This window comes from Ptiloglossa arizonensis, chromosome 4, assembly GCF_051014685.1.
Source record: "Ptiloglossa arizonensis isolate GNS036 chromosome 4, iyPtiAriz1_principal, whole genome shotgun sequence".
Lineage (NCBI taxonomy): Eukaryota > Metazoa > Arthropoda > Insecta > Hymenoptera > Colletidae > Ptiloglossa > Ptiloglossa arizonensis.
Window position 1 is genome coordinate 27,202,698 of NC_135051.1, and position 26,034 is coordinate 27,228,731.

Genomic DNA, 26,034 nt, shown 5'->3' on the forward strand with positions numbered 1-26,034 from the left:
TACCTTCGAAATCGATTCGCGACGATTTTCTACCGTTAAGGACGATCGGTAGACGAACGCGCGAGAATCGAACAACACGGAGCATTACGAATTATCCGAGTCGCGATCGAGTCGTATCCGAAAGAAATTTGATCGATGAGGCTGCTAAGGAGCTTAAGACGTGCCGGCCGACCGTCCACGGAGATCCTCGTGCGATAAAAGTAGCGATCGAAGCTTTTCTTTTTTTTTTTCTTCCGGTACCACGAAAGTATGCAGGAAGGTATACAACGAGACGACATACTTTCGGAGGATTTGAGCGCCTGGGAGATTCGAACTTCGAACGTCGCTCGTGGACCAAGCAGCGGACATCTTCGTAAGATGTATCTAAACCTTGAACCTTTCGAAGGTGAGCGTACAGTCTCGTAATTTCATTTTTCGAATAGTTTCGCGACAACTTACGGAAGATTCGAGGACACATGACCCAAACAGCAGGATCACTAGGAATTCATTCATTGTGCCACCTTACTCGAGTTCAAATCGCTACTCGTCCCTCCTCGTGTACTCTTAGCGATAATTACGTCAGTATTTTACCAAGATATTTAATAAATGGTGACTCTCTACGAAGACTTTTGCCAAAAAGGTAACTCTTGTAACTTTTGTCGATTACCTCCTATCTCAACGGAGCAGGGAACAAATCGACTCGTTATTATCTAAATATTTGCTCTCGCGAATCGTGAGTCGAAGTGCACGGTCGAAACGACTTTAAACTACAATATTTTCGTTTCGCGATCCGATACGGTGCGGCGACGATGGCATCGAGTACGCAGCGATCGATTCCAGCGGGACAAAAGAATCCAATTTAACGGAGGCAAAGGTAGAATTTCATCCGGAGGAGAGCAGCGTCGTTAATTCCATCGGGGCAGCGATCGATCGATCGATCGGCCGGTCCGAGTCGTCGCCAGCGGTGTCCGCTTCTTCTCCGGCGATCGTTAGTTAAAATCCCATTAGTCCCGAGGATCCCGGTTTTCTGGAGGAGCCGTCCGTCCGTGTCAGCCGTGTAGATGCCACCGGCGTGATATATTGGGAGCGAGAGAGGTGGGTTTTTAACGAGGGCCCCGAGTGTCGTGGCTCGTGGGAGACGATTTTCGGGCTCGTCGGGGATCAACAGGTGTCTCTTCTACCTGCGCTCGCGTTCCCGGCTCGCGTTCATTGAGCTTCGTTTAACAATTACGAAAGGCAAACAAGAACCGCCCGGGGCCGTACGAGGAAAAACGTTTCACGGCACCCGTGAATTAACGCTATTTTCTCCGCGCTTATAGAACCGATACTTATCGGAGATATTAGCGCGACGAAGAGGACGGGACCAGTTCTCGAACTGTTCGACGAAGACGAACGTAACCTGAAAGCCGTACGCGCGTGCATAGCTACGGATAATAACCTAGAATTAAGGATCTTTTTCAGCGTCGAGCAAACAAACGGAGAAACATCCGTTAGACGAATAATCCCGGAGCGGTAAACGTTTCGCGAATTTCATCCGCGACGAATTTCGCGGCACGATCGAGAAGGGGAGCGCGAAAATCTTCGGAGGGCTGGCTCGTAAGATCGATATCGACGATTCGATACGGACACTCGAGGTCCGCGATGTTATTGAAATCGACTTCTCGCGGTGTTACGAATCCACGACGAATCGAACGCGCGATCGGCGTCCGATTAATTTCGCCGAAAATCATTATCGGAATCGATCGGGCGGATTCGATGTCCGTTCGGTTCGCCGCTCGTTAAATCTTTAATTAAAATTCGCTGATCGACTTTCTCCCTCCCTTATCTCTCTCCGTTTTTTGTTTTTTCCTCCCCGTGCTACGGAGAGCGTCCCATCGCTGGAGCCAGATAACGAAGAATATCTCGACGAGGCGCACAACCGTGGCTACTAATGACCGAGCCCCGGGTGCCTGAGGAACCTGGACGCGCCACGACCACTCCGGAAGATTAGATAGGTCCTTACTCGAATTTTTACTTCGATCCCGACGCGATTATTCCCGTTTAACGAGCACAATATGCATACGCGGCCGATGGGTCCCACGAGGAAACCACGGAGGAGGTCCGGTCCCAACGGCGTCGCGCGAAATCACGCACGCACCACCAGGCCCCCCACCACCGTATCTCAGGGGTCTTTTTTCCACCATTAAGAAAGAGCGTTCTCCTCGATCCTTTCCGACACGAAGTTTCGAAACATTTCAGCGACGATATCCACGTCGAAAAATTCATTTTCCACCGCGGGGGAATAATTTCGCGTTCACTCTCGAATACGCGATAACACGACCTTTCGAAACGATATTATCTCGAGAAAGAATATATGGATGATTATATCCCCGCGATTGTCCCCCTTAATTAACCCGAGAGACTCGGTGTGCACGTCGCGAGTTCTCGGTTGACGCCGGGCCCGCACGGTGACTCGCCGCGGCGCTGAAAATTAAACGATCACTCTCCGAACGTCATCGGCGTGATTCGATTATTACGGGGCAAACGTTCGTCCCGCCCACCTTAACGACGAAAACGAGAACAGAGGACCCCGGATGATTACAAATTTTTTTCCCCCGCGCCTGAGAAACGATCCGATAGACTCTCGGGGCGGTCGAGGGCAAACGAGTTGAAAAGAGGACGATGGACCGATGTCTTGCCGAATTGAATGCCTGCTCGAGGTTATTGAGCATTGAGGGAAGTTTAGCGGTCCTAATAGCGTCAAGGGTGATGGAAAAGGAGAGGGGAGAGCGTTTCGTCCTGGGCCTGTTAGTGGACTCATCGATAAGGCATTCTAGCAGGCCCTGCCTTATACCCCAGGACATTGGGAGATCGGTAAGGGACTATATATATACCAATCGGAGCAGATACGAAAATTTGTAGGAAACAGTCGGTGGTGTGTTTCCCTCTGGTGGCAAACGTGGGTAGCTCCGGCACAGAAGTGACCGCGCGGTGGGGGAAGCTCCACCGATGACCTTCGACGGCCAATCGATTTCGTTTCGATCGAGCGCGCGAGATACGAGCACCGTCCGATCGAACCGCGTCGCTTTGTACCGCGCACGAGACGCGAGTTCCTTTCGGGGCGACACGCATTAGCGACCCAGTCGTCGCTATTTTTTTTCCCCCCTCCGGATCGCCGCTCGCACGGGGCCCCGTAAAGGTGGCCACGTTCGGCCACACCGTCGATAAATCTCTCTCCCTTATCCGGCCCATCCATCTACGCATCTCCGTCCGATCGTTATTGACAACGTCACCGAATTAACGGTACGAGGCCGCGCGTATCTTTTCATTTTTCCCTCCCGCCTTGCGGGCCGAGAGGCGTCTTCTCAAAGGACGAATTAGAGACTCGTATACCTATGCGAGGTCTCACGTGATACCAACGCTCGTTTCTCGTCCCCGGGACGAATACAATTACGAATCGACGTTCCGTGTACGATTCGAGACGCGTTAGCGCGAGCCACGGGACGGATAGAAACGTGTCATTTGTCGAATAATACGTTTTGCCGATACGAGTTATTAATTCGTGAAATCCATGGTGTCCTCGCGCGAGGGTGGACGAAAAGGTGTTCACATTGGGAGAAAAAATTACGTATCGTTAACAGAAAGGACCTTTTCTCGTTTTTATTTATTTTTCTATCGTTTCGGAGTCCCTTCGACGAACATTCGACGATGAATCGCGAATCAAAACACACGGAAGCGTACACACGTTGTTTTATTCGGTCGTCGATAGGTTTAAACTCGATAAGATAGAAATTTGCGCGAGTAGATTTTTCTCAGCTTCTTCCAAAACGGTTTCACCTTTCATCCACTCCTTTTTCCAACAAGACACGATAGGTCGTCGGTAGGTTTAAACTTGTTAAGATAGAAATTTGCGCGAGTAAATTTCTCAGCTTCTCCCGGAACGATTCGCGATAGTTCTTCCCGTACGTGCTTGGAACTTGATCGAACGATTTCACGACGATCGCGAATCGTACGTTTCCCTAGTTTCCTCTCTGAATTTCTACGATCTTATTGGAGCGTTCTCGCGTGCTCGCTTTGGCGCGTTTACCGCGATTCAGCGAGAGTCGACACGGTTTCGCGGCGGGAATGAAGAAAAGTGACGGAATGCGGTTTTTAATTCGCGGCTACGTAACGGGCACGCGATTTCAGCCGGGCAATTAGCGGGTCGTGTCAAAAGGACACCTGACGCGTATTCGCGATTAACGGAACCCTTCTCGCTTCGCATTACGCATGCAAATCTTCCCGCGGACCGATCGCGCCAAGGATCGCGTTGCCTTATCGCTCATCGTATACGATCGCATGCAAAAATCAACAATTCTCGTCCACGATGAAAGAAACAGAACGTTTTCTCAACGCAATAACCGTGTACAGTCTCCATACCGAATGAAAAAATGATGAATTCGCTTGACGAAGCGACTCGAGTTCGCTCGACGAGCCTCGAATTGTTTCTCAAAGATTTTTCCTTGCCACGAACGCGAAGACGTCAATTTCGCGAAGACGTAAATTTCGCGACAACGGAACGTATCAAGCCAGAAGCTTGGTTCGGTTCTCTCTCACTCGAGCCACGAGGAGAGGGTAGAGACGCGGTGTATTTCCAAGCAGCGGCCCAGGTGGAATCTGGTATCTATAGCTACCCGACGAATACCTGAAGAAAGATCATTAAAATCCCTCTGCGTATGCGCCCGCGCGGTTTGTATCCCGTCGCGTATCCATTACGCCTTAATTTCACGAAGCCCTTTCGGTAAACCGACCCGCGGATAATGTCTGCGGGAATAATCGAAATGGAAACGAATGCGGGAAACGCATTCGCGGAAACGTTTTCGGGATGCGCCTGAGGAATCACGATTGAACGCGCGTGCACGCCGCGTGAACCGAGAGTGCGAATGTTCGAGTGAAGGAGACACGAGCAGGGGATGAGAAGATCGGAAGGTAGGATCGTTTCGGTTAAACGAACGAACATTGCTCGAGGTATCCGTCGAGTGTCCTATCGTCGTAGGAATATTAAATTCGCGAATCGAGGAGGTAAATAAGAAAAAAGTCGCGTTCAGAGGCGTAGGAAAAAGTCCGGGAACTCCCCCGACGAATTCGAAACGATCTCACGACACGAGGGGAGACAACGAAGACAAGGCGGATGAGCACGGCAGCAACGGGCAAGATATCAGGCAGCACAGGTGGAATCTGGTATCTGACTCTCGGGCGAGAGCCGGTGGGACAGCCGGAACGATGAGAAGGACGAGAAAGAAGGATGAAGAAGAGGAGCAAGAAGCGGGAGAAGAAGACGAAGGGAACGGAGCCGGCTAGCGAACGGTAACGGGGCGGGGTGAAGGGCGCCGGAGGGACCGGGGGCGGGGGGATGGTCGAGGGGTTCGAGGGACGGGGGGTTGACGGTACGCTGGGCTTCACCTAAACACCCTTGCGTGCACGCTCGCGCGCTTTCTCCCGTCCGCCCAGAAGCGCGTGTGCGTTTCGCCTCGGCTTCAGCCCCGTTCGCGGTCCCCCGGGGCCCTCGGAATCCCCCCTCCCTACCTCCCTCCCGTGGGGGCCTCTGTTGCGCCTGTAATAATGTGCTCACATATTGGAGTACCTAAGGAGGCCTAAGAGGAGAGAAAACAGCCCGAAGAGGAGGAAAGAACGAAAGAAGAGGCCCCCACGGACCAGGGGGACGGAAGGGAGAACGAGAAAGAGAGAGAGAGAGAAAGAGGGACCGACGGGGGCCCCGAGGTGGACCAACGCGCCGCGCCGCGCCGCGCGTACGTACGTACGAGTCGCTCGCGCGACGGTGTGCGCGCGTTAAGCGTGCCCACATGCCCACCGGCGGTAATAAGAGAAAATAAGTAAAACCCTAAGGTACGGAACCGGAGGGGGCATAGGGCGGCCGAAGGTGGAAGGGGGCAAGAGAGAACGGCGGAGGAGGAGAAGGAGGAGGAGGAGGAGGAGGAGGAGAGCGGGCCCAGCGGCGCGAAGGAGGGAGAGGAGGAGGAGGTGAACCTGTTCCCGAGGGAGTTCCTTGACCCTCGGGGGCCACACTCTCTTGCGAGAGCCTTCGAGAGACGCGAGAAGCCAGCGGTGTAGCCACCATGATGCCCGCCGGCTAACTCCGGGCCCACGAGCGAGCCGGTATCTCGTGGTAGACGGAGACGGACGCCGAGATGGAGCGGGATATGCCGGTAGGCAGACGGAAAAAGATGAAGGATGAGAGGGCCGCCCGCCGAGAGAGACGGAGTGAAAACCAGGGAACCGATCGCGAGGGGAACGCGTCCAGGGAACCGGAGAGAGAGACGGACCAGCCAGCGCAACGCGCAGTATCCCACTACCGCTCTCCGTACCTACCTACCTACGTCCATCCGTCCGTACGTCCGTACGTCCGTACGTCCGTCCGTCCGTCCGTGCACGGACCACGGTGCACCGTACCGCCGCGCTACCACGGGCATCGTGGCTCCGGGTACGCCGCTATCGCGGACCCCGACGAACAGACAGAGAGAACGACAACGACTCCGACGCCGCTATCGTCTCTCGGTACAGGTTCTTTCAGAGGGAGGCTGACCTCGGTTGTTGCGCGCCAGCGCGAGCGCGAGCGAGCAAGCGCGAGTGGACGATCGGGGCTGCCGGGAGGATCGCGAAAATTTAATTTCGATCGCCGCGGGGTTCGTTAAATGGCCGCTCGTTTTTGTTCGGGCAGAGATAGATGCCTGCAATCGGTCGGTGGGTGATCGCGGCCGCGGACAATCCTGCCTCCAACGAATTCGACCATCGGGTAACCTAACGACCGATCGAATCATACGGCTCTGGATGTCCCCCCTCGGATGTTAATTACCCACCCTGGATACCCCAGGTCGCGTTTCGATGAAACGCTCGCTGATCCGCGTCTCTGCGACGGTTTCTCGTTTCTACGCGCGAGACCCGATGGCACAGTTTCCATCGAAGCGATCGCTCGTCTCGCGCGAAGCTGAAGCAGGAAAAAGGAAAGCAGGTTGTTCGCGCGCACGCTTTTCGCGAACTTTTCCCTTTTTTCGTTGAGCGTAGGATCAGCACGAGGGAAATCGACCAGACGCGCCAGAGAAGAGTCTCTGTCTGTTTTCGATCGGAGGCCGTACGCCGGCTCGACTTTCTAGAAGGCATTACACGACGGTACACTTGTGCCCCGGTCGGTGGATGCTAGGCCCTACGGTGGATCCGTCCGCGACGGTGCGCGCGTGTATATCTTGCGATCGGTTTCCTCGCGAGTGTCCACTGTTGTGTATCCTCATTTCGCCAGTAACGATCCCAGTAGATGTTCGCGCGACCCAACACCGGACGATTCCTCGAGCATCGATCGTTACCGATTTCGTCCAAGGTGCACGAAAATTGAGATCGTCCACCTTTGACTTTTCGATCACTTTACGCGTCTATTACCTAGTTTTCCACTTTAGATCGCAAGTTATTCACCCGAGATGCATACGGAAGCAACGATCCCGTTGGGTTGAGCGATACAGGGGTCCATACGAAGGAACAGATCGATGCAGATACGGTGACCATATGGTGGCTCTCCTCCCCCTGGAAGTAACGTTAAAGCACTTCCAGGGGATGGTGTTCGCGGTGCGTACGATTGAGTAGAAGAAAAAGGGAAAGAAAGAAGAGCGATCGAGATCGAGCGACGCGCGGTGGACGCGGCCAATTTTCATTCACGGGTGGAACGGGTCCCGAGAATTAACGTTATTAAATGTACGGTTACGTGGACGATAATGATACGTAAGCGGGTATCCCTCAGCGAAGTAAACAGCGGCGCCCGTGGGAGAGAGGCGGAGGATGCCCGAGACGAAATTATGTATATTCCGGAAGAATGATTTCGGACGATGAATAATGGATAAGTCCTGTCGCGTGTCCACCGTCATTACACGGGGCTATCGGGACACGGTAATCTGCCCTTGCGAGAATACGCCATCGGCGCGGATCGTCATTGAATTCCTGCCCCCGTATACGACGTTCCACGTAATTCGCGTGTCGAGTTATCGCGCAAACTGAAGGGACGGCCGGTTAAACGGCAATAAATTATCGCCACGACGCCCGGGACCCTCTTTCGCCGGACTGCTTTCTAGTCGCGTCTCGTCCCGTATCGTTCCGCGAAACCGAGTGCTCGAGAATCGGTAAACAATTCCGGGTACTTTCCGTGTCCGCGTACGGAACGGGAGGGTTACCACGTTCCCTGAGAAGTTGTCGCCGGCTCGGTCCAGACGCGTCCCAACTCCGATAATTCTCAGAGTAGCTGGAAAGACGTCGTTCGACGTAAATCGCGAATCGTCGTTACGTAGATACTCTACGATACTTCTCTATAGTGCGTAGAGAGCTCTCCGAGGAAACAGTGGAGAATCCGGTCCAATTAACGCGCGTCGATCTTACGAAGTAATTGTTCGGGAAATCGAAACGCAACGACTGGGAACGCCGATGACTACGACGAGTATCGCGACTTACTCCCCCGTACGGAAGAATCGCGAACGATCGGATGTTTCCCATGGATGGTATTGTTAGCCTCCCTGGAGATTCCCGGTAAGAATCTTCGCTCTTGCCGCGTACGGTTCGGATTTCGTAGCGGCGTTCGTACGTTCGAAAACGGCGATCTCCTCGTCGGCGCGTTTCGAACGTTGCCCGCGTACCGTGAGTTTCCATCTTCCTACGGTGCGCGTTTGCCTGTGTAATTGTTACTTACGATACACAATGCGTACAAGTGGGGTAACCCGTATACTTGGCAAATAAATGAATAAATAAACACGCGCGGGGCGTCGGTGCTCGCGGAGGAGAGCGCACCGAGACCGACGACGATGGTCGCGAGGAAGAGGCACGGTGGACGTAGAAGAGAGGCCGAGCAACGCGTATAAAGAGGCAACGATGCGAGAGAGCGGCGCGGATCCATCGGGGTCGGGGCGAAGAGCGATTCCCCGCGGTGGTGGGAGTCGTCGATGCTCCCGGTGGAGGTGGGGAACGATAGGGGAAGAGGTAGGGAGGGGTTCTAGCTCGGGGGTAGGGGCTGGAGCGAGAGAGAACGCGATAGGGAGACAGGTGGCGCGAGAGGGAACGAACGATCGGGTAGGGAGAGAGAGCGAGCGCTCGCGCGATGGTAGCGCGAGCGAGCGCGAGACCGCGGCGAAACGAGGGGGAGGGGGAGGCCCGCAGGCCGGCCTGCGGCTCCGACTCAGTATCCCCGGAGCGACCGACTCGTCTACCCCGCGGAGGTGCTGTGTTTCCGTGCTCCAGCGTGCACGACACACGCAAACGCACACGTACACACTACGACGGGCGCGTGTGCCAGTAACAGTCCACACCTACGCGACCTACGTGTTCACGTGGCCGTAGACGCACGCGTATCCACGCGCACGTAACACCCGTTCGAAACGCGGAAAGGTGCGCGTACGTACGTACGTACGCGAGCCGCGCGCGCGCGCTCCTCGGTCCACACACCTGTTCCCCGAGGAGACACGCCGCAAGCCCGACCGAGAAACGACCGCGACAGTTCGACGACGCGTGTTTATCGCGCCGATTGTTTCCGTACCGCCGCGCGCGACCACGCAGGGGTGGTTCACTCGTAGTACGACACCCCCGTTCGGTAGACGGAAAACTCCCTAGAACGCGGGAGATTCGGTTATCGCGCGTTCGTAAGGTGCGGAGCGATCGATGGATCGCGCGAGGATCACCGATCGCGGATATCTCGGTGATCGGTGTACCACGGTTTGAAGGTTCGCGACGTTCCGAGGTGTCTCGCGGAGATTGTTCGTCGGTACGGTGCGCCGGGCCCCGAGGAGGAATCGTGGTTCCGTGCACGTGCGCCGTTGGAACGAAGGGACTACTGCTCCCACATCGCGCGGATCTTAATATTCCGGACGGTGTGGCGAGTCCGGGGTTCGGTGTCCAGTGAACTGTCCACGCGCACGGGGAGGGGGGGCAGTGGAATTCTTTGAAAGGTCGCGGGACTTTACGGAGATTCTCGCCCCGTGGGACACGTGCTCGGCGGAAGAACCGTTCGGTGCGAGAACAGGTGGTGTCGCGAGGTAAACCTCACGGCCACGTGTTAATAACCAGCCGACCGAGAACGAGTCGCTCGCGTAGCTGGTTCGACGGAGGATACGTAACCGAGAGGAGCCACGGTACGTCGGGACGCGAGATACGGCTCCTTCGCGATTAATTACCATCGACCGAAGCGAAACGAGCCACCGATCGATCGAACGAACGACCGACCGACCGACCGATCGACCGCCGCCGCGAAGAGAAAGGTGGAAAACGAAGAGGATCGCGACCCAACCGCCGATATCGCGCGATCGAAGGCGACCGTACGAGGGAAAGGTAGCTGTCGCGAGACAGTGCCCGCGCGTAAACATCCTCGAGCGCGAAACGCGCTCCTCTTCGTCGAGAAAACCGAGGCTCGGTACGCCTCGGTCGAGCTGCTGCCCTCGGTCCGACGAGATACGCGAGAATCGATCCTAGAACAACGATCACGGCCCGGAGTGCGCGACCAGGAACCACGAGCGCCAGTGTTAAACAGTGTACAGTGTCCTCCGTAGATACCAACGATCGAGCAAAGTGCGCCGCTCGTTCGCCGCATCGAGTCGTCCGAAGTGGAGAACCGTGAGACCCGGTATCGCCAGTGAATCGTATACGGTGTGTGCGCGGACCGGAAGTAGTATCGGAGAAGTGAAGTGTGCCCGATCGACCAACGGATCTGACCGGTCGATCGTGTACGGTGTGAAGAGTGGTTGCAGCGATCGCGTGAGGAATATACCGAACGGGAATCCTGGTCACACCGGCGACGACAGACACGGTCGATTAACGATCAGGAGTAGCCGAGGGAAGACCGCGGCTTACCTTAGGGGAATGGTGATGCGGTAGTCGAGGGATTCCTCGAGGAGAGACATGAGGGCGGCCGCCGCCTACGTCCTGTTCCTTGCCCACCTCATACAGGTACGTGTACCATTTATCTACCCTAACCGCGACGACCAGCCGTGGATTCTCTTCCGTATTCGACTCATACGGGCATCCACGCTACCGCGCGCACGGTTAATGGGTCCGACGGGTTACGTACGTCGGGACACGACAAGCCCGAAAGAGGCGCGTGCGAAATAATCCGCGTTGAAATTCGAACGAACGGAAACCACTACCGAACGATTTAAACTCGAAAGGTTCGTAGCTTCGAGAGCGAGATTCCAAGTACGATTCTAAAGAATCGAAGGTACTCGATTCTTTCTACGTTCGATTCATCCGTGAAACGACCGCTCGGGACTTCCGGCGTGGCCTTTCCTCTCGAAATCGTACGAGTTACGAACCCTCGAGGAGTACCCGGTTAGAAAGTTGGCCGATCGGATGTCTTTCGAACCGAGGAAGAACCGATCCCTCGATTATGCCTCGTGTATCTGGGAACGCATCGTGGACGGTCGATTCGTCGCCGTAGTTGTACAGAACGGTAGAAAGCGCGACGATTCGAACGAATTACGATATATATCGGCAGGACGGACGAAACGGTGTTCTCGGGCGCTGGGTACGCAAAACGAGACGGTGTGGAACATCGCGGTGCCTCGATCGAGCGAACCGCACCGGGAAAAGTCCAGTTAGACGTCGATCGGTCGCTCGCTCGCACGGTAGACGAAGCAATTACTCGCCGATGGTTAACGATAACGTTACGAGTCCGCGATAAGCCGCAATTACCGGCCGTAAACGTCCCCGTCTGACGGGGAGCGGCGTGTATCGGTTCCATTCACAGAAAAAGATTACATATTAATTACACGCATCAGGGTGAAGGAAGAGCAAACTGTCGCAAAGTGGAACGATTAGATAAGTAGCGGCGAGCAGCGATGAATCATTCGATGAGGTTTATTAACTTATCTTAGACGCTAATTCGATGAACGCTTGAGGACGGTCGCCACGACGCGCGTGTGTCTCCGTTGCTTTATCCGTTCTCCTCGTCTCTGGGTTTCGCGATTTTATCGCGATCGATGCCGACCGTCCTCGTTACCGTACCAACCGCGACAACCGGACCAGCGGAAACATTCTACGACGAGTGATTACCAAACTGTACCATTGTCGACGCGATCCGCTCTCTTCCGCTCGAGAATTTCCACGGAAATTATCACGGGACTCGAGCGCGCGAAAAGAAATTCTCCAACCGTATAAAAAGTGACGAGACTGACCTCAGATCGGTAGCCAGCATCCCTCGTGGAAGTAATCTCCCGTTCGAGAGTTCGCGCAACGGTCCCAGCGATTCTCCCATTGTTGCAACGCCACGATCCGCGTCCTCTCGTCCCGAATATCCACGACGGTTACCGATGGCCAGATCCGGTGAACAACGGAGGATTTTCGCGTTCCCTGTTGACGAAAGGAAATCGGTAGAGGGCGAAGAGTAATCGGTCGCGTTGGTTTTGCGCAGCGCTGTACGCGCGCAGAGATCGAGCGAACGCGCTCGGCGGTGTCCCACGACGTTTCCGAGTGTTTCCTCGTCTCTCCTTGTTCTCCTTTCCTCGTCCGTCTCTCGTTGCTTGCACAAGGATAGGAGGGCGGCCCGCTGCATCCTTCTCCTTGTTCTCATCAAGGAGATACATACTTACGGTGTAACTACGGCCTTTTTTCCGCCGATGTTGCTTCGTCACCCACACTTATCATCCGGCTCTCTGGCAGTATCTCTCGTATTGTGCGGGCCCGCGTGTACACTTCTATTGTCCGCGGCGAGTCGCCGCGATGCCCCGTCGAAAAATGTATAACACGTTGCATCGGTGTAATGGGACGGTCTTATTTGTATCTTCCTACGGTTATTACACGCTCTCCTGCGCGCGTTGTGTATTCAAGAAGTGTGCGCACGGGACACGCCGCGCACCGTGGGGCCCGACGAACCACCGACAATTTTCCTACGGGGACGAATCAACCGTCCAGATCGAAGCCGAGGAACGATCTCGCGTTGATTTTGCGCCGAGTGTACACCGACGGTCGATTCCGTCCTCGAACGACGAAGAACGGTCGATTTCGCGCGTAGTTTCGGTATCGATACAAAAATCTCGATTCTCGGCCGACGCGATATTTTCTCTTCGATGTTCCCTGCCATCTTTTCGCAATAAACCTTTCACGGTAGACTCGCGCGTTACGAAACGATACCTTCGAAACGCGATCTCGTTGACGGCTAAACACAGCCTCCGTATCGTTCCGAGACCCCGAAAACGTTCCGCCGAGAAACGAGCTTCGATTCGAGCAACCCCCGTGCTAGAATAATTGGAGCTTAGGAGCGAAAAGCCTGGCGCAACGGCCGAGAGTTATCGGGTGGAAGAGAGAGACCTCTCGCTTACCTCTTACAAATGACTTTCGAAGAAGAGCCGCGCCGTCGTTCCCTCGATGATTTCGACCTAGTGCAATTAACCGCCGCTGCTGCTCTCTTTCAATTACAGTCCGCGCGGAATTACCGTTATAACGCGCGCAGTGGTTGCCGACGAAAAAATTTCGCCGAAAGTATTCCGAGAAACCGATACTCCGTGGCCGCGGTTTTCAACGGCAACTTCTGTCACTTCACCGAACCGTTCGTGTTCCATGGCCGGTCTTAAACGCAAACGTGGCTCCTCGTTCGCGGCTTCTTCGTTCCTCTCGTCGAAAACAAGGGGTGGAGAAAAACACGAACAACATCGCCGACTTTACGCGCACTTTGCGATCTTTATCGACGGCAATAACGCGAGATTTCGCCCGAGCTAACCTTTTCGCCGGCACCGCGTCGCTCGACCGAGATTTACCGCCCATTTTCCGTTACAGAATCCACGCGAATGCTTCGATTTTGGCAATACTGTCGATTCTCGAGTTTCAATATGGCTACCCTGATTGGCGTCGATCCGTTTCGATACGTACCTAGCCTTTCGTGTCCGACCCCTCGCGAGTGACGCACTACGATCGATCGCAACACCGTAGCATCGCGAACGAAAATCAATTTCTTCGATCGCGCAACGAATCTCGTTATTTCGTCCTATCGAAGTACATCGATATCCCGACGCATCCTGGGCTCCAATTTACGATATTGCGAATAATTAGAACCGAAAGAGTACTCGGGACGAATACGCGCAAAAGTGAGGTTAACTTGTTCCAAAAGAACGACGCGAACGAAAAACGTGGGGCGTACGAGTTACTTACCAAAGATAATTACGACACGTGACGTAGTCCATGCGGATAGAAGTGCTTTTGATAAAAAACGACACATGGGGTTTTGTGCGCGAATACATGCATCGTCGAGCTGGATGGAAGTGATCGATGGAAACACCGCAACGGTTGCAGCAGAGTGCGCGTGGATTCGCAGAGACAGAGAAGCGAGGTCAGTCCTAATAATTAAAGAAAGTTCGAGGCCGCGACGCGTCTCGCGAAGCGTGGGAAAAATCGGAATCGATTCGGGCGTCGAGAGATCCCGCGCGAAGGGCACTTTATCGAAACGGTTCCGAGCAAAGTGGACGCTGGAATCGAGATGGCGCGTCAGAGAGCGTCGACGCGAATATTTTAATTCTCCATCGATTCCCGCGTTCGTATACGAGGACACCTATCGGGGTCGATTTTTATCACTGCGCACCTAGCCTTCCGTGAACGAGCGCGCGTGTGACGCGCTACGAACGATGGAAGCGTCGCGGTATCGCGAATAAATATCAATCTCTTCGATCGTACGGCGAATCTCGTTATTTCGCCCACCGAGGTAACCCGATATCCGCTAACTCGTGCCCGAACGAATCCCCGGTACCGAGGGTATTCGTAGATTTCACGAGTTTCGTTTCTCGCGCGGTTGTTTGCCGAACCTTCCGATTAAAAAGCAATTTCACGCCGTTCGTCGAACCGTTCGTAGGTGTTGATACGCTCGGTGCGTAGAGGGAGACTCCTCCGGCCGGTTCGTTCGGTGGCCTCGAAGTCGCGATTTTCCGTGGCGGATCCCCACGACGATGGAATTTCTATGCACGGCCGCGAGCCGATCGGCGAGTCCATTAAGCCTGAAATTGCAGGATGCTTCCAGCAATTATCGTAAACCCCCGTTATGGAGGCTCATGCGGGGAGATCGATCTCTCGTCGGACGGGAATGCACATGCGAGCCGCGAGGCGAACTGTCGGGATTCACTCGGGCGACTTTTATCGGGGCCGGGCCGATTATAATTCATCGTCCCCCATCGGCGCGTCTTAATTACCCGCCTCGAACGTGCTCTCGAGATGGATCGGCCGCGGCTTCCGAGACGAAAAACACACGCCTAAGCGGAGAGAGACCGGTCCCCCCGGCGATCGGTCACGCTTGTACACGGTCTTCGCGAGACAAACGATCCCTCTCCGATTCGCGGCGAATGGATTTCTAAGTATCGTTGCCGTGTAACGCGCGCCCTCTCGTGTACCGCGTTCGCGGCACTTTTTTTTCTCGGGGTTTCGATCGGTCGGGGTGAGATCTTTTTGCTCGGTATCGGCGATCCTCGAAAGACCGGAACGATACGTGGGAGCTTCCAAATTGAACGAAACGCGTTCGACGTTCAAGAGCGCAAGCTATCGTAAACGGAATACCTTTCCACGGAAATTAATTCGCATCGCGAAATTAAAGATTACGAAATGGAGATCGGTCACGGGTTAACGATAACAAAGAGTATCGCGCAAACATGAGACGTGGCGTCGCGACGGCCGTAAATTGTAATTTTAAGCCGAGTAGAAAACGTTTCGAGTAGAGTTCGAGCGATGCGTAACGCGTTCGCCGGAGAATCTCTCGTACTCGTTACCGGAGCCTTATCGATACGGTAACGACGTTACCGCATCGTTACCGAGGTAACCTATTACGCCTCGAATGTTTTCTAAATCGAACGAAACCTGTCCCGCGACGGATTGAAAAGACGGTAGGTCGCGAAAAAAAAAAAATAAACTTTCAAGTCGGATAGACGACGATCGGATCGGGTCCGTCCCAGAGGAGAGGGTTGAGAAAAAGACGCTCGTATGCCCCGCGGCGTTCGATGACGACCCGTTTAGCGCATTAGCGCGCCGCTTCCGCTTTTACCCTGGGAACCGATCTCTGTCTGCCGCTCGTACGAGCTCGTAGTCTCGCCGGTTCTTGTTCCTCTTCTTTCGTTCCTATCACCGCGGCCAATTATCAGCAGCGTACGGTCGGTAGGCTGTTAGTCCAGCGTCGAAGCTGCACGGGACGTGGCGGCGGCGGTGACGACGACAACGACAACGACAACGACGACGACGACGACGACGACGACGGTGGTGGCGAGATACATGCGTGCGTATACGTGCATACGTCGCGGCAGTGGCGTGACGCGTATTGGACGAAAAGGGACGAAGCGGGTAGCGTGACGGAAATGATAAACGGTGGCCGCGGGGGGCAGGGGAGGTACGCCAGAGTCGAACAGGTGGAAATACAAGGACGAACGAGGCGTAACACGGGTACGGAAGTACCGTTGAGGAAAGCGTTCGCTGTGTCGCGATCCCCGTCCCGGATAAGGGAAACGCAAATGGCGCGCGGCTAGTTCGGATATATGAAAAAACGGTCGCGGACGGTTCAATAAATTACACGATCGGGATCGAGACGCGCGTTCCGAGCTCGCCGATGAACGGACCGAACGCTCGGAACGCGAACCAACCGGGAGGAAGAGAGCTAGCTGGTACTCGCGCGCGAACGCCAGAACGAGATCGCTTCGGAAGAAGTGGTCTCGAGACGTCGACTCGAGTGTGAAAAGATCGAGAAAGAGCGAGACGGGACGAATACCGGGAAGGAGGTGAAAACAGGGAGGAGGGAGAGAAAGAGAGAGAGGCGAGCGGCTGCCGAGGCAGAGTTGGGCGGGTTAAAGCGAAGCGTTTAGCTAGCGGTCACGCGAACCTCCTATAAAAATCAGCCCCGAGGCTCGCTTCGGCGGATGCTCCGCAGATAGACAGATAATGCCGTCTGCCCCGGTGGTGTGGCGCGGATCTCGGCGTCCCGCGTTTCTACCCCGTGGACCGTGGCGCGCACAGGTGCGTGCCTGCGAGTCCTTTTTTCGACCGAGGTTTCGTTCGGCAGCCTCCACGGTGGCCGAAACAACAGAAACGAATACCACGAGTTTTACGAGTTCGTGGAAAAGGGCCGTCGAACGACTTTCGCGCAACCTACGGTAAACAAGGGCGTCGTATGGCTCGTTGCATCGGGTGCAGGATTCGCGATGCGATCGGGAAGCGGGTTATAAACGTGAACCGAGTTCGATCGGTTCGAATCGTAGATCGTTGTCCCGCGCAGAGTTCTCGTCGACTCGAGCTTCTTCGTTCTCTCTATCCGCGTTCGCGTTCGATCGAGTGCCAGAAATTTCAACGAAACTACACCACCCGGAGCAGCTTTCTCCGCCTCGTCGAGTATCGGTTCACCGAGAACGCGTCCCGGACACGTTGCTCGTTTTCGTGTTCACTGAACTTGACCGATGCGTCCCCGTGTACGATTAAACGCGCACCTTTGCGCGTCCCCGTTTTTCCTTTTTAATTTATCGCCGAGTCGCTCGATTCACCGGCGGGATCGCGTCGCTCGGTTGTCGCGCGTGCTTACGCAACGTGTAATCCGGTGTAATCGACCAATGGATCTACGGACCGTTGATTAGAGACTCGGAGAGCCGCATTTTTCTCGCCGAGGAGCCCTCGTCGTCCCCTCGAGGCGATCCGATTGATTGTTTTTCGCGGTTACTGGGCTACCGCGACCATCGACCATCGACCATCGACCAGCGACGCGGAGAATAAAACGAACGACTCACCGAGGTGAAATTTACACCCGAAAATGGAGCACCGATCAGTCAGCGCGACACCTCCTCTCTCTCTCTCTTTCTCGGTCGTGTGCGATTAATTCCGGCCGTTGGCCCATAAAGCGATGATTGATACCGACGGTGGCCGAGCAAACATAAATTACCGTTTTCCATCGGGCGAAAGAAGGAAACAGGTTGTTATTGAGACTTCAACGAGGTTACACGTGTAAAGTTGACAAAACGATGCGAAACCACCTGCGAGACACGGCACACCGTGTCATTAATACGGGATCGGGGCGTCGTTTGTCGCTTTCAACTGTTAAACTTCCCACGTGTTACGATACACCCCGCGCTTACGTATATCGGTTAATAGAGCCGGGCCGGGCCGGGCCGGGCCGAGACACCTCGTGTGAGCGCCAAGGGAAACGCTCTTGACTCGCACCTGTTCTTCTTGTTTCGAGCGTTCGATTCCCCGCCGGCAGGTAGACGGATCAGGTTGAAGAAACTGGACGATCCCTTCGGGGACCGAGCTTCGATCGTGTTTCATCCACCCTTGACCGGGCTAACAAAAGCTCATCGATAACGGCCTGCCGTTTCTCGACCGGCGACAAGTTCCCATGGCTCTTCCCACGGGGAACACGATACACCCACGCAACGATTACTCCTTAAATCGCCTGAGAAAATGCCGATCGGCCTCGTAAAAATTTCATCTCGCCGCTTCGTCGCGTTCGACGAGAACGTTGGCCCCGCGCGAGAACCGCGTACGGTGTATGGAACTTTGCGCGAACAATTTCGCGAACGCGAACGAGACTGAATTTCGCCAATTGCGAAGAATTGCGCGTAAGATTGTTCGCACAATTGCGAATCACTCGTCTCGAGTTCACGGGAGTAAAAAACAAGTATCTATAATCCCCTGGAAACGGACAACGAACGAAAAGAAACTGTGCCATCTTGAACAGTTCTCTTCGTTCCGGTACAAGATTGTTCGCACAATTGCGAATCCGATCGTGCCGCGTTGCTTCGTACGCAGAGTTCTTCGTTGCACTCGTCTCGGGTTCACGGGAGTAAAAAACGAGTGTCCGTAATTCCCTGGAAACGGTCAACGAACGAAAAGAAACGGCGAATCGAATTAATTTATTCCCGTCGTTTCTCTTCTCCACCCGTCGAGAAAATAATCTCGTCGTTGATGCCCGGTCCCCGGAGCTGGAAGGTGAACCGTGTATAAATTGGAGAAATTCGCTATCGAGATAGAAAGAGAGAGAGAGAGAGAGAGAGAGACGGCTTCCCACGCGAGGTAACAGTTTTTAATTATTTCGGTAATTTGTGGCCGATAGACGGAGGCAACCCGCCGATGGAATCGAGTGGGTAGCAAATAATATTAAGTATAGGCCTCTCCGCGAAAAGAGAGAGATATATGGTCCGTGGTCCCTTACACATATACCGAGCGAAGTACACGCACGCGGTCCGACGCGGCAACGATTCGTCCGTACGGATCCTACGGTGTAAAATTAAATGGTGTTCGGCAGGTCTATTCCACCGGGGCAGGTAGCGGCCACCGGTAATTACTACCTACGACTTAGGAGCTCTCAAAGACGAAATGAAAGGCCCCGGACGATTTTCGAAACCGAATTCGCGTCAGTTGTTGCCGTTCCAGGACGCTCTCTACCTTCGTGTTCCACGTTTTGCTCGTTTTCCGGTTCGACGCGGGTCGCGTGAGCGACTGATCCCGGTGTCTGGACGAGCCCTGGCGACGACGAGACTTTCGATGGTAATCGGTGAACGGTGATCGCAGATGCGATGTCGATTCGAGATAAAACGAACGCGTTCTCGCGACGATGCTCGACCGATCGTGGCTCGCGTACGTGTTTGCGCAAACGGCGAGCTTTTCGAATTTGAACGTTCGAATTTTCGCTTTTCGAATTCCGCTTCGATGATCGACGCTGCTCGAGGTGTCGTTGAAGCAACACGGGGACACTTTCCGGTAAAGGAGACGATTCCCAGCCTGAAATCTCGAGCGGCGTCAACAAGCGCGAAATTCCTCGCTGACGCGGTAGGTACGCGCGTTTCGATCGAGCTCATTTTATCCCCGTTTCCTCAGCTTCCAGCTTCCTTGCTTCTCGATCGAGCTCCGATCCGCTCCAGGTTTCCGTCACATCGTTGATCCGTGCCCGCGCGAAACTACCGCGTTGGATTTATTTTTCACGACGGTTAACTCGAACGAAAGTAAACGCACAGCTGCTCGCTAATTAGCATCCGCAGTCGGCGATAAAACTGCTTTCATTGATCCATCCCGCTGCGACTAGCCATTTAACTGGTTCTCAATTAAGATATTAAGAACGCACCTTTCGTGGCTTTACATAATTGCATCCAGTTCTAATTAAGCATTTACATAATTACACGTATTCCGTTCGTGCGTTCCCCGCCCTCGTTTTACGCGCGCTAATGAGATCGCCGATAACAATTAACTTGCGCAACTGGACGATCGTGTATGCGAGCGCCATTTACCTTCGATTATCCGCGTCGATCCGCGGCGTTTTCGAGAGTCATCTTGTTATTAAGTCGCTGGATCGTTGGGGGGAGGGAGGGCAGTTTGCCGGAGAGAAATAAAATTTTATCGGCACGGTTTCCTCGGACCGCTTACGATGACCTGTTTCGCGCAACGATCATCCTCTCTACTTTTCTCCAAATTATATACTTAGCCGACGATTATTCTCGATCGCGAGTTACGATAGTCGGTATTACTTCTTCGAAGATTCTCGGTTCATGGAAGTGTCTTTGGCCGGACGCGCGAGGTCTTGGCGATTTCGAAACACGCGAGAAAATGCTCCGAGAGAAACGGAATATTCGGCTCGAAGGAACCGTAAGGTGGTACGCGCGTGGTCCACGGCTCGAGAGAATTCGCGAAACATCGATTCGAGGTAGATTCGAGGTAGATTCTCGAAACCTTTCGACGCACCGTCCTCGGACCTCCCGTACCATCCTCTCGTTCGAACGCTCACCAACGGGCCAGAACGCAACCAGCGCTTGGTAAAAGTATCCCTGCACCGAGTACACGGCATTCGTCTCTGGTATCTGGTACGCTCTCCCGTGTTCCATCCAGGATGTAAAAGGCGAAGCGAGCCGAGGTTTCGGTAATCCTACTTGCTAAAAGAACAATAGATCAAGGGGAGTAGAAATACACGGGGATACGGTGTAGTGGAAAAAGGTCAGAAGAAATGGAACAAAGAACGCTGGATTCCATCGATAATCCTCCGGGACGGGACGAGAAATCCCACGAGAAAACGGCGGAAAGGATACGGTAGGCTCGTTCCTCAGTATGCGTTCGGTGGAGCGTTTTTTCGCTCGAATGAGTTATTCGTATTAACTCCCGCAAGCTTCGACGTGTATAAAACTAAGAGCAGCAAGGTATGGCTCGCTGCACCTTGGCTATGCGGAAAGGAAAGGCTGTTCTCCTGCGAATCGGCACACAGACAGGAGAAACGTGTGGCTCATCCTCGTCCGCGTACAGCCTGCCGGACTCGTAACGAGTCACGGAGGTGTATACGCGCCGACGGCCACGGTAATGCCCCAGAAGGGTCTAACACGCGCGTAAAACCCTCCTCCTCCTACTCCTTCTACTCCTACTCCTCCTCTCTTCGCGTACCAGGTGTCCAGAAATCAATCTCGCGACAAGCTCCTTTGTTTCACCTTCGCGAACGATCGCACGGATTTTTTACCGAGAGCCTTGGTGGTCCTGCATCGGGAGTCGCTTTCGGGACGAAATCGAGGCTTCGCGATCGAAAGGTTCTTTGTTCGCGAAACCACTCTGCGAAGAAACGACCAGATTCGTCGACGAGCCGCTCGATGTGATGTATTTATCAAAAAGACACCGTCTCTTTCCGCGTACGAGTACGGAATGGAAAGGAAAAATATTCTCAAGATTGCGAACGTTAGTTCTTCGAAACTTTTCTACCCCGAAAGGTACCTTCTCTTTTCTCTTTCCACGCCGTATGTAATTCGTCCGCGACTCGAAGACGGGAAGAAGAACGCGCGTGTCGATTATATTTTCGGTATTTTCGTTGTTGCTGAGTCTCGCGAAAATTCGAGGGTGAGCGAGGAACGTTTCTCGCGTATTTACGACGCACGGATTCGCCCCGGCGATCGATAACAAAAGCGAAAATGTGCTCGGTGCTCGAAATCGTCTGCTTTCGACGCGGAGAGTCTTCCTTTCGTCGTTACGAAACGAGTACTCGGCACGTACACTTCACCTACACCGATCGGTTTCGAATGCACGGGCCTCGCCGTTTGTGCATCGAGGTGGCCCACGTGCATCGCGCCGGTGTGGGTGCGCGCGTGCACCGACGAGCCCCGACGAGCCTGTGTAATTACCGTAAGAGTAAGATCGAAGGTAGAAAGCGCGGAGGATCGTCTGCTGGCCTTTGCTTTCCACGACGCGCTTCCTACTACGTTATATAATCCCCGGGGGCAAACTCGAGTGACATTTTCGCCGCGAGTTGCTTCTGCGGTTTCTCGCGATCGATCCAACGATGGCTGGATGAATCTCGCGGTGAAATCGAATTGGGAATCACGGACAGTGTCTTATAGAGAGATCCCCGAATTTCCGATGGAACCTTTATCGAAACGTTCGCGATGGACGCGTTAGAAGCGAACAACGACGCATCGATGCGCCCGATCGTGACGCAGCCGATTTTCGTTAACGCGACGAGACGAGTCGAGAACATATCGATCGATCGTCATCGCGAAACGGAATGGTCGTGCCGTAAAACGGCACTATGGGTACCCTCGGAGGCGCGAGGTGCGCCGTTGGCGCGTTTACGAGGACGAGCTCGTCGTCGCTAAATCCCTCCGATGCCGCGGCGAAACGGACGACTGTTTGAGGTAAGAACGGGCGTAACGGGCCGCCGTCGAGGTTTTATTGTCCGTGCATACTTATTCTGTAGGGTCTCTCGGTAAGCCGTGTGCCTCCGAAAGATGCTGAAAACGCCCGGGAACCGGACCGAGGGCACACACCGTCCGAGCGTGAGCACCGTTTGCACGGAAACCGAGTTTACACAGTCCGCTCACGTGCCGGCGCGAAATTGCCCCGCGGAGATGGCTTTTCAGTCCGCCGACACGGAAGTGCCTTTTCGAAAACTGGGATCGGTCGGTTCGATGATACCACGGATGGGTATCGGGACGCGTAAACGAGCCGGGAATTTTTAGCAGCTCGATTCTGCGCCGCTCCGTATCTCTTTCTCACGATTCGAGACACGCCGGTATCTCTCCGGCGGATTCTTGTAACGACGGATCGGTACGCTCCAACGATTGAATCTCTTCGAGGGGGGTCCGTCTTTTGTCGTCGTCGAGGAACTTTCCTAAATCGAGGAAAAACGCGATCGATCGAACACGTAGCAGGTCCTCGAGCAACTTTCTGTATGCAGACTCGCTTTCTAGAATACGATACCCAGCCAACTTGGCTTTGCTTTTAAAATAGCACGCAGCCGACAGCCGATTTGCTTTCAAAATGGTCGAAAGGCATTCGTACTCCAAGCTCTCCGAACACGAAAGCTTAGCTGCGATTCGGAGAGAAGGATCGAAAGGAAATTCGTTTGGGGAATTTTCCGTACAGGCACGTAGCACTGAATACCGAAAAGGGGCACGTCGCGTCGTTTTCCCACACGAGTCGGGGGTTAGGTCGCCACACGACGATAATTGAAGTCTCGCGGAGCTGTCGAGAGGTGTAATAAAGGTGGACACCTCGCATTAGCGACCAATTCCCATCGCGCACCGCACCTTTCAACCTCTCGGGACAATCACTTGGCTCGAGCTGCTCGCTTTCACGGTTATTAGGTCAATTGTGCGAAAGCTGATTTTTCGTCGAGAGCCTCCTGCATCGGGACAATTGTTCTTCGCGTAACATTGTTTCGCTGGAACGCCTCGCGCACGATCCCGTTCCACGTTCTCTCGCTATCGAACGAGAGTTTCGATCCTCTTCCCTCTTCCGTTTGTTCCGTATCCTTGCAAATACCTGCGTGCATCTTGCGCAACGTCTCGCGGTTTATCGACAGAAGCAGTTCCGTACGCGAGAGTTAATAGAAACCATCGAATCGGTTGTCGGAAGTCTTTCGAGAAATCTACGCAAACGAATCGAGTCCCGCGAATTTTTCAGCGTTCGATCCGTGCGAATACACACACCTATCGCCGCGATAGTACCGTAATATAAACAGGCATTAACGCGGTAACCGGTTAAATGCGTAAGAAAACGACCAACGGAGCTGACGCTGCATCAGTCATTAAAGTGTCAACTACCTCCGAGCACTGCTCGGAGTCTTCCTACCGCGTTCTCCGATCGGGCAACTTATTACGCTTTTTCGAGACTCGAAGGTAGCTTCTTTCGAAAACGTTGAAAGATACGCCGATAACCAAGTACGCGGATCAAAGTGGTCGACGATCCACGGCACGAGCGCAAACATCCTCGAATAGTGAGTATCTTCGAAGCTTTGATGAAAGTACACCGCGATCCTTGTTAATCCTTTTACCGAAAGACACGGGGCGTACGTTCGAAAAGCCTGGAACGAAATTAACCGGCGCAAGTTGGACCGCGAAAGCCTCGGGAGAATTTTTACGAATCCTAATAAGGTCTTCGATTTAACGACGCGTTCGAAGCACGGTACACACTCGATGAAATAAGCAAACGAAAGAAACTCGAGAGCGTTTCTTGTTAACAGTGCTAGGGTCTAAAATATAGTTCTCGTTAAGTAAGAAAAAACGCTCAATTAATACGGGTCTGCGAACCGTAACCTTGTCCGAGTGCGTAAATTGTAATTTTCCGTTTCATTATCCTAAGCGAGTATTTTACTCGTATCCGTGATACACTCCGAGCGAACGAAGGAACGAGATCGGCGACTTCGTATCGCTGGAAAGCCGCATTTAATATGGAAGGACGTCGCGTGGATCTTGTCGTAAAACCGAATGTGATAAAGCGACGTTATCCGAGGATCTCGCGAATGTAAATAAGTCGCGAGGGCCCGAGTGCGCGATTATTCGGTACGAGGGACGATTTATCGTGAAAAAAAAAAATAACAACAAGAAAGTTCGACGACCCGGGAGGGAACGCCGTGCCGTAATCGCGATCGCGAACGAAACGTCTACATTCTCTGCATACTCGTACGGACGTGTGCTCGTGAAAAGATGAGATATTGAAATTCGCTCGCAGAAACACGCCGCGTTGCATTTTAATGTCGGACGGAGGTGCAATTTAAACGCACGTCGTGGACTTCAATATTCATGCACACGATGCCACGATGCACGGCACGGCCGATACACATACAGGGAGTCCCCCACCCCCACCCCCACCCCCCTGCGAGAAATTGCCAGCGCGCGTTCGTTTCGAAACTGCTCGATTTCTTTCACCGAATCGCCTAGGAGCTGCCGGCCAGCCCGTAACAGACACTCGAGGGGCCCCTTTCGCCTCCTGGGGCCCCGGCTCGAGACTTCCGTTTTCACGAGACCGGCTGGAAAATCCCGCTGTTTTATTACGCCCATTAGAAAGAAACGAACGAAATCGTGCTGTTTAATGCCGAACGTTCGTTCCGCGTTTAACGAAGCGCGCTGTAACGAACCCGATAAATTCACCTTGGTATTAAGTAGCCGAAGAAAAAGAAACAGAGAGAGGGGAACAGCTCGATAGAAACTCCAACGATACACTTTAATGCATCGTACGGGGCGATCGAGAAAGAGACGGGAGTGAACACGGGGGACACGAATCAAAGTCTATGAAATCGCAACCGTGTTACATTTTCCCGGTATCTCGCACCCGATTGGCCCCGACCAGTTGCTCTTGGTTGTTCATACGTGCCCTGATAGAATCGTTATAGTAAGCTAACGAAACGTTATCGGATCCGATCGAACTAACATTGTCGATTGTTCCCGCAGGCGACGAACGCGAGCGGATTCTTCGAGGTGCAGATCCTCTCGCTGACGAACAACAGGGGCACCCTGGTGGACGGTAGGTGTTGCGGCGGGGGAGGTGATGGCGGAGGAAAGGGTGGATTACCACCCTGCACGACACCGTGTTCCACGGCGTTCTGGCTCTGCCTGAAGGAGTACCAGTCGAACGTCACCGCCATCGGCTCGTGCAGCTTCGGCAACGTATCTAGTCACGCCCTCGGCCAGAACACCTTCACCCTCAGCGAACCGGTCACTCTGCAACTACACTTCACCTTTCGATGGACGGTGAGTACACGAAGAATTTTTTCCAATTTTTTTCGTCCGTGGATACCTACGAACAATGGCACGTTTTCCAGTTGCAACTTTCATCAGTGTCGATGCATCGGAGGATGCACTCGATGCAACGATATCG

The 26,034-nt window shown here is 53.9% G+C and overlaps 2 protein-coding genes across 3 annotated transcripts in view; both read left to right on the forward strand.

The window, feature by feature from the left end:
* The window catches only part of Ser (protein serrate), a 65,192-nt gene that overhangs the window by 10,770 nt on the left and 28,388 nt on the right, over positions 1-26,034 (forward strand). Inside the window, exons 2-3 of one of the 2 annotated variants that reach the window (XM_076309360.1) lie at positions 10,714-10,923; positions 25,608-25,907. In XM_076309360.1, coding sequence (XP_076165475.1) covers positions 10,876-10,923; positions 25,608-25,907 — 348 coding nt within the window. In that variant the 5' untranslated portion in view covers positions 10,714-10,875. Of the gene's footprint in view, positions 1-9,308; positions 10,924-25,607; positions 25,908-26,034 lie in introns of those variants that run through there. The other variant, XM_076309361.1, reaches the window with a different exon arrangement.
* Positions 13,891-19,409, forward strand: LOC143145494 (uncharacterized). Its single transcript, XM_076308922.1, has 2 exons — positions 13,891-14,293; positions 19,220-19,409. Exons 1-2 carry the CDS (start codon positions 14,181-14,183, stop codon positions 19,407-19,409), a joined length of 303 nt encoding a protein of 100 aa, XP_076165037.1. The 5' UTR covers positions 13,891-14,180.

Coding starts and splice junctions, on each gene's coding strand:
- LOC143145494 (XM_076308922.1), top strand. CDS start 14,181: ATGGGGTTTTGTGCGCGAATACATGCATCGTCGAGCTGGATGGAAGTG. Junction 14,294..19,219: donor CGCAGAGACAGAGAAGCGAG/GTCAGTCCTAAT, acceptor GGTGTTCGGCAG/GTCTATTCCACCGGGGCAGG.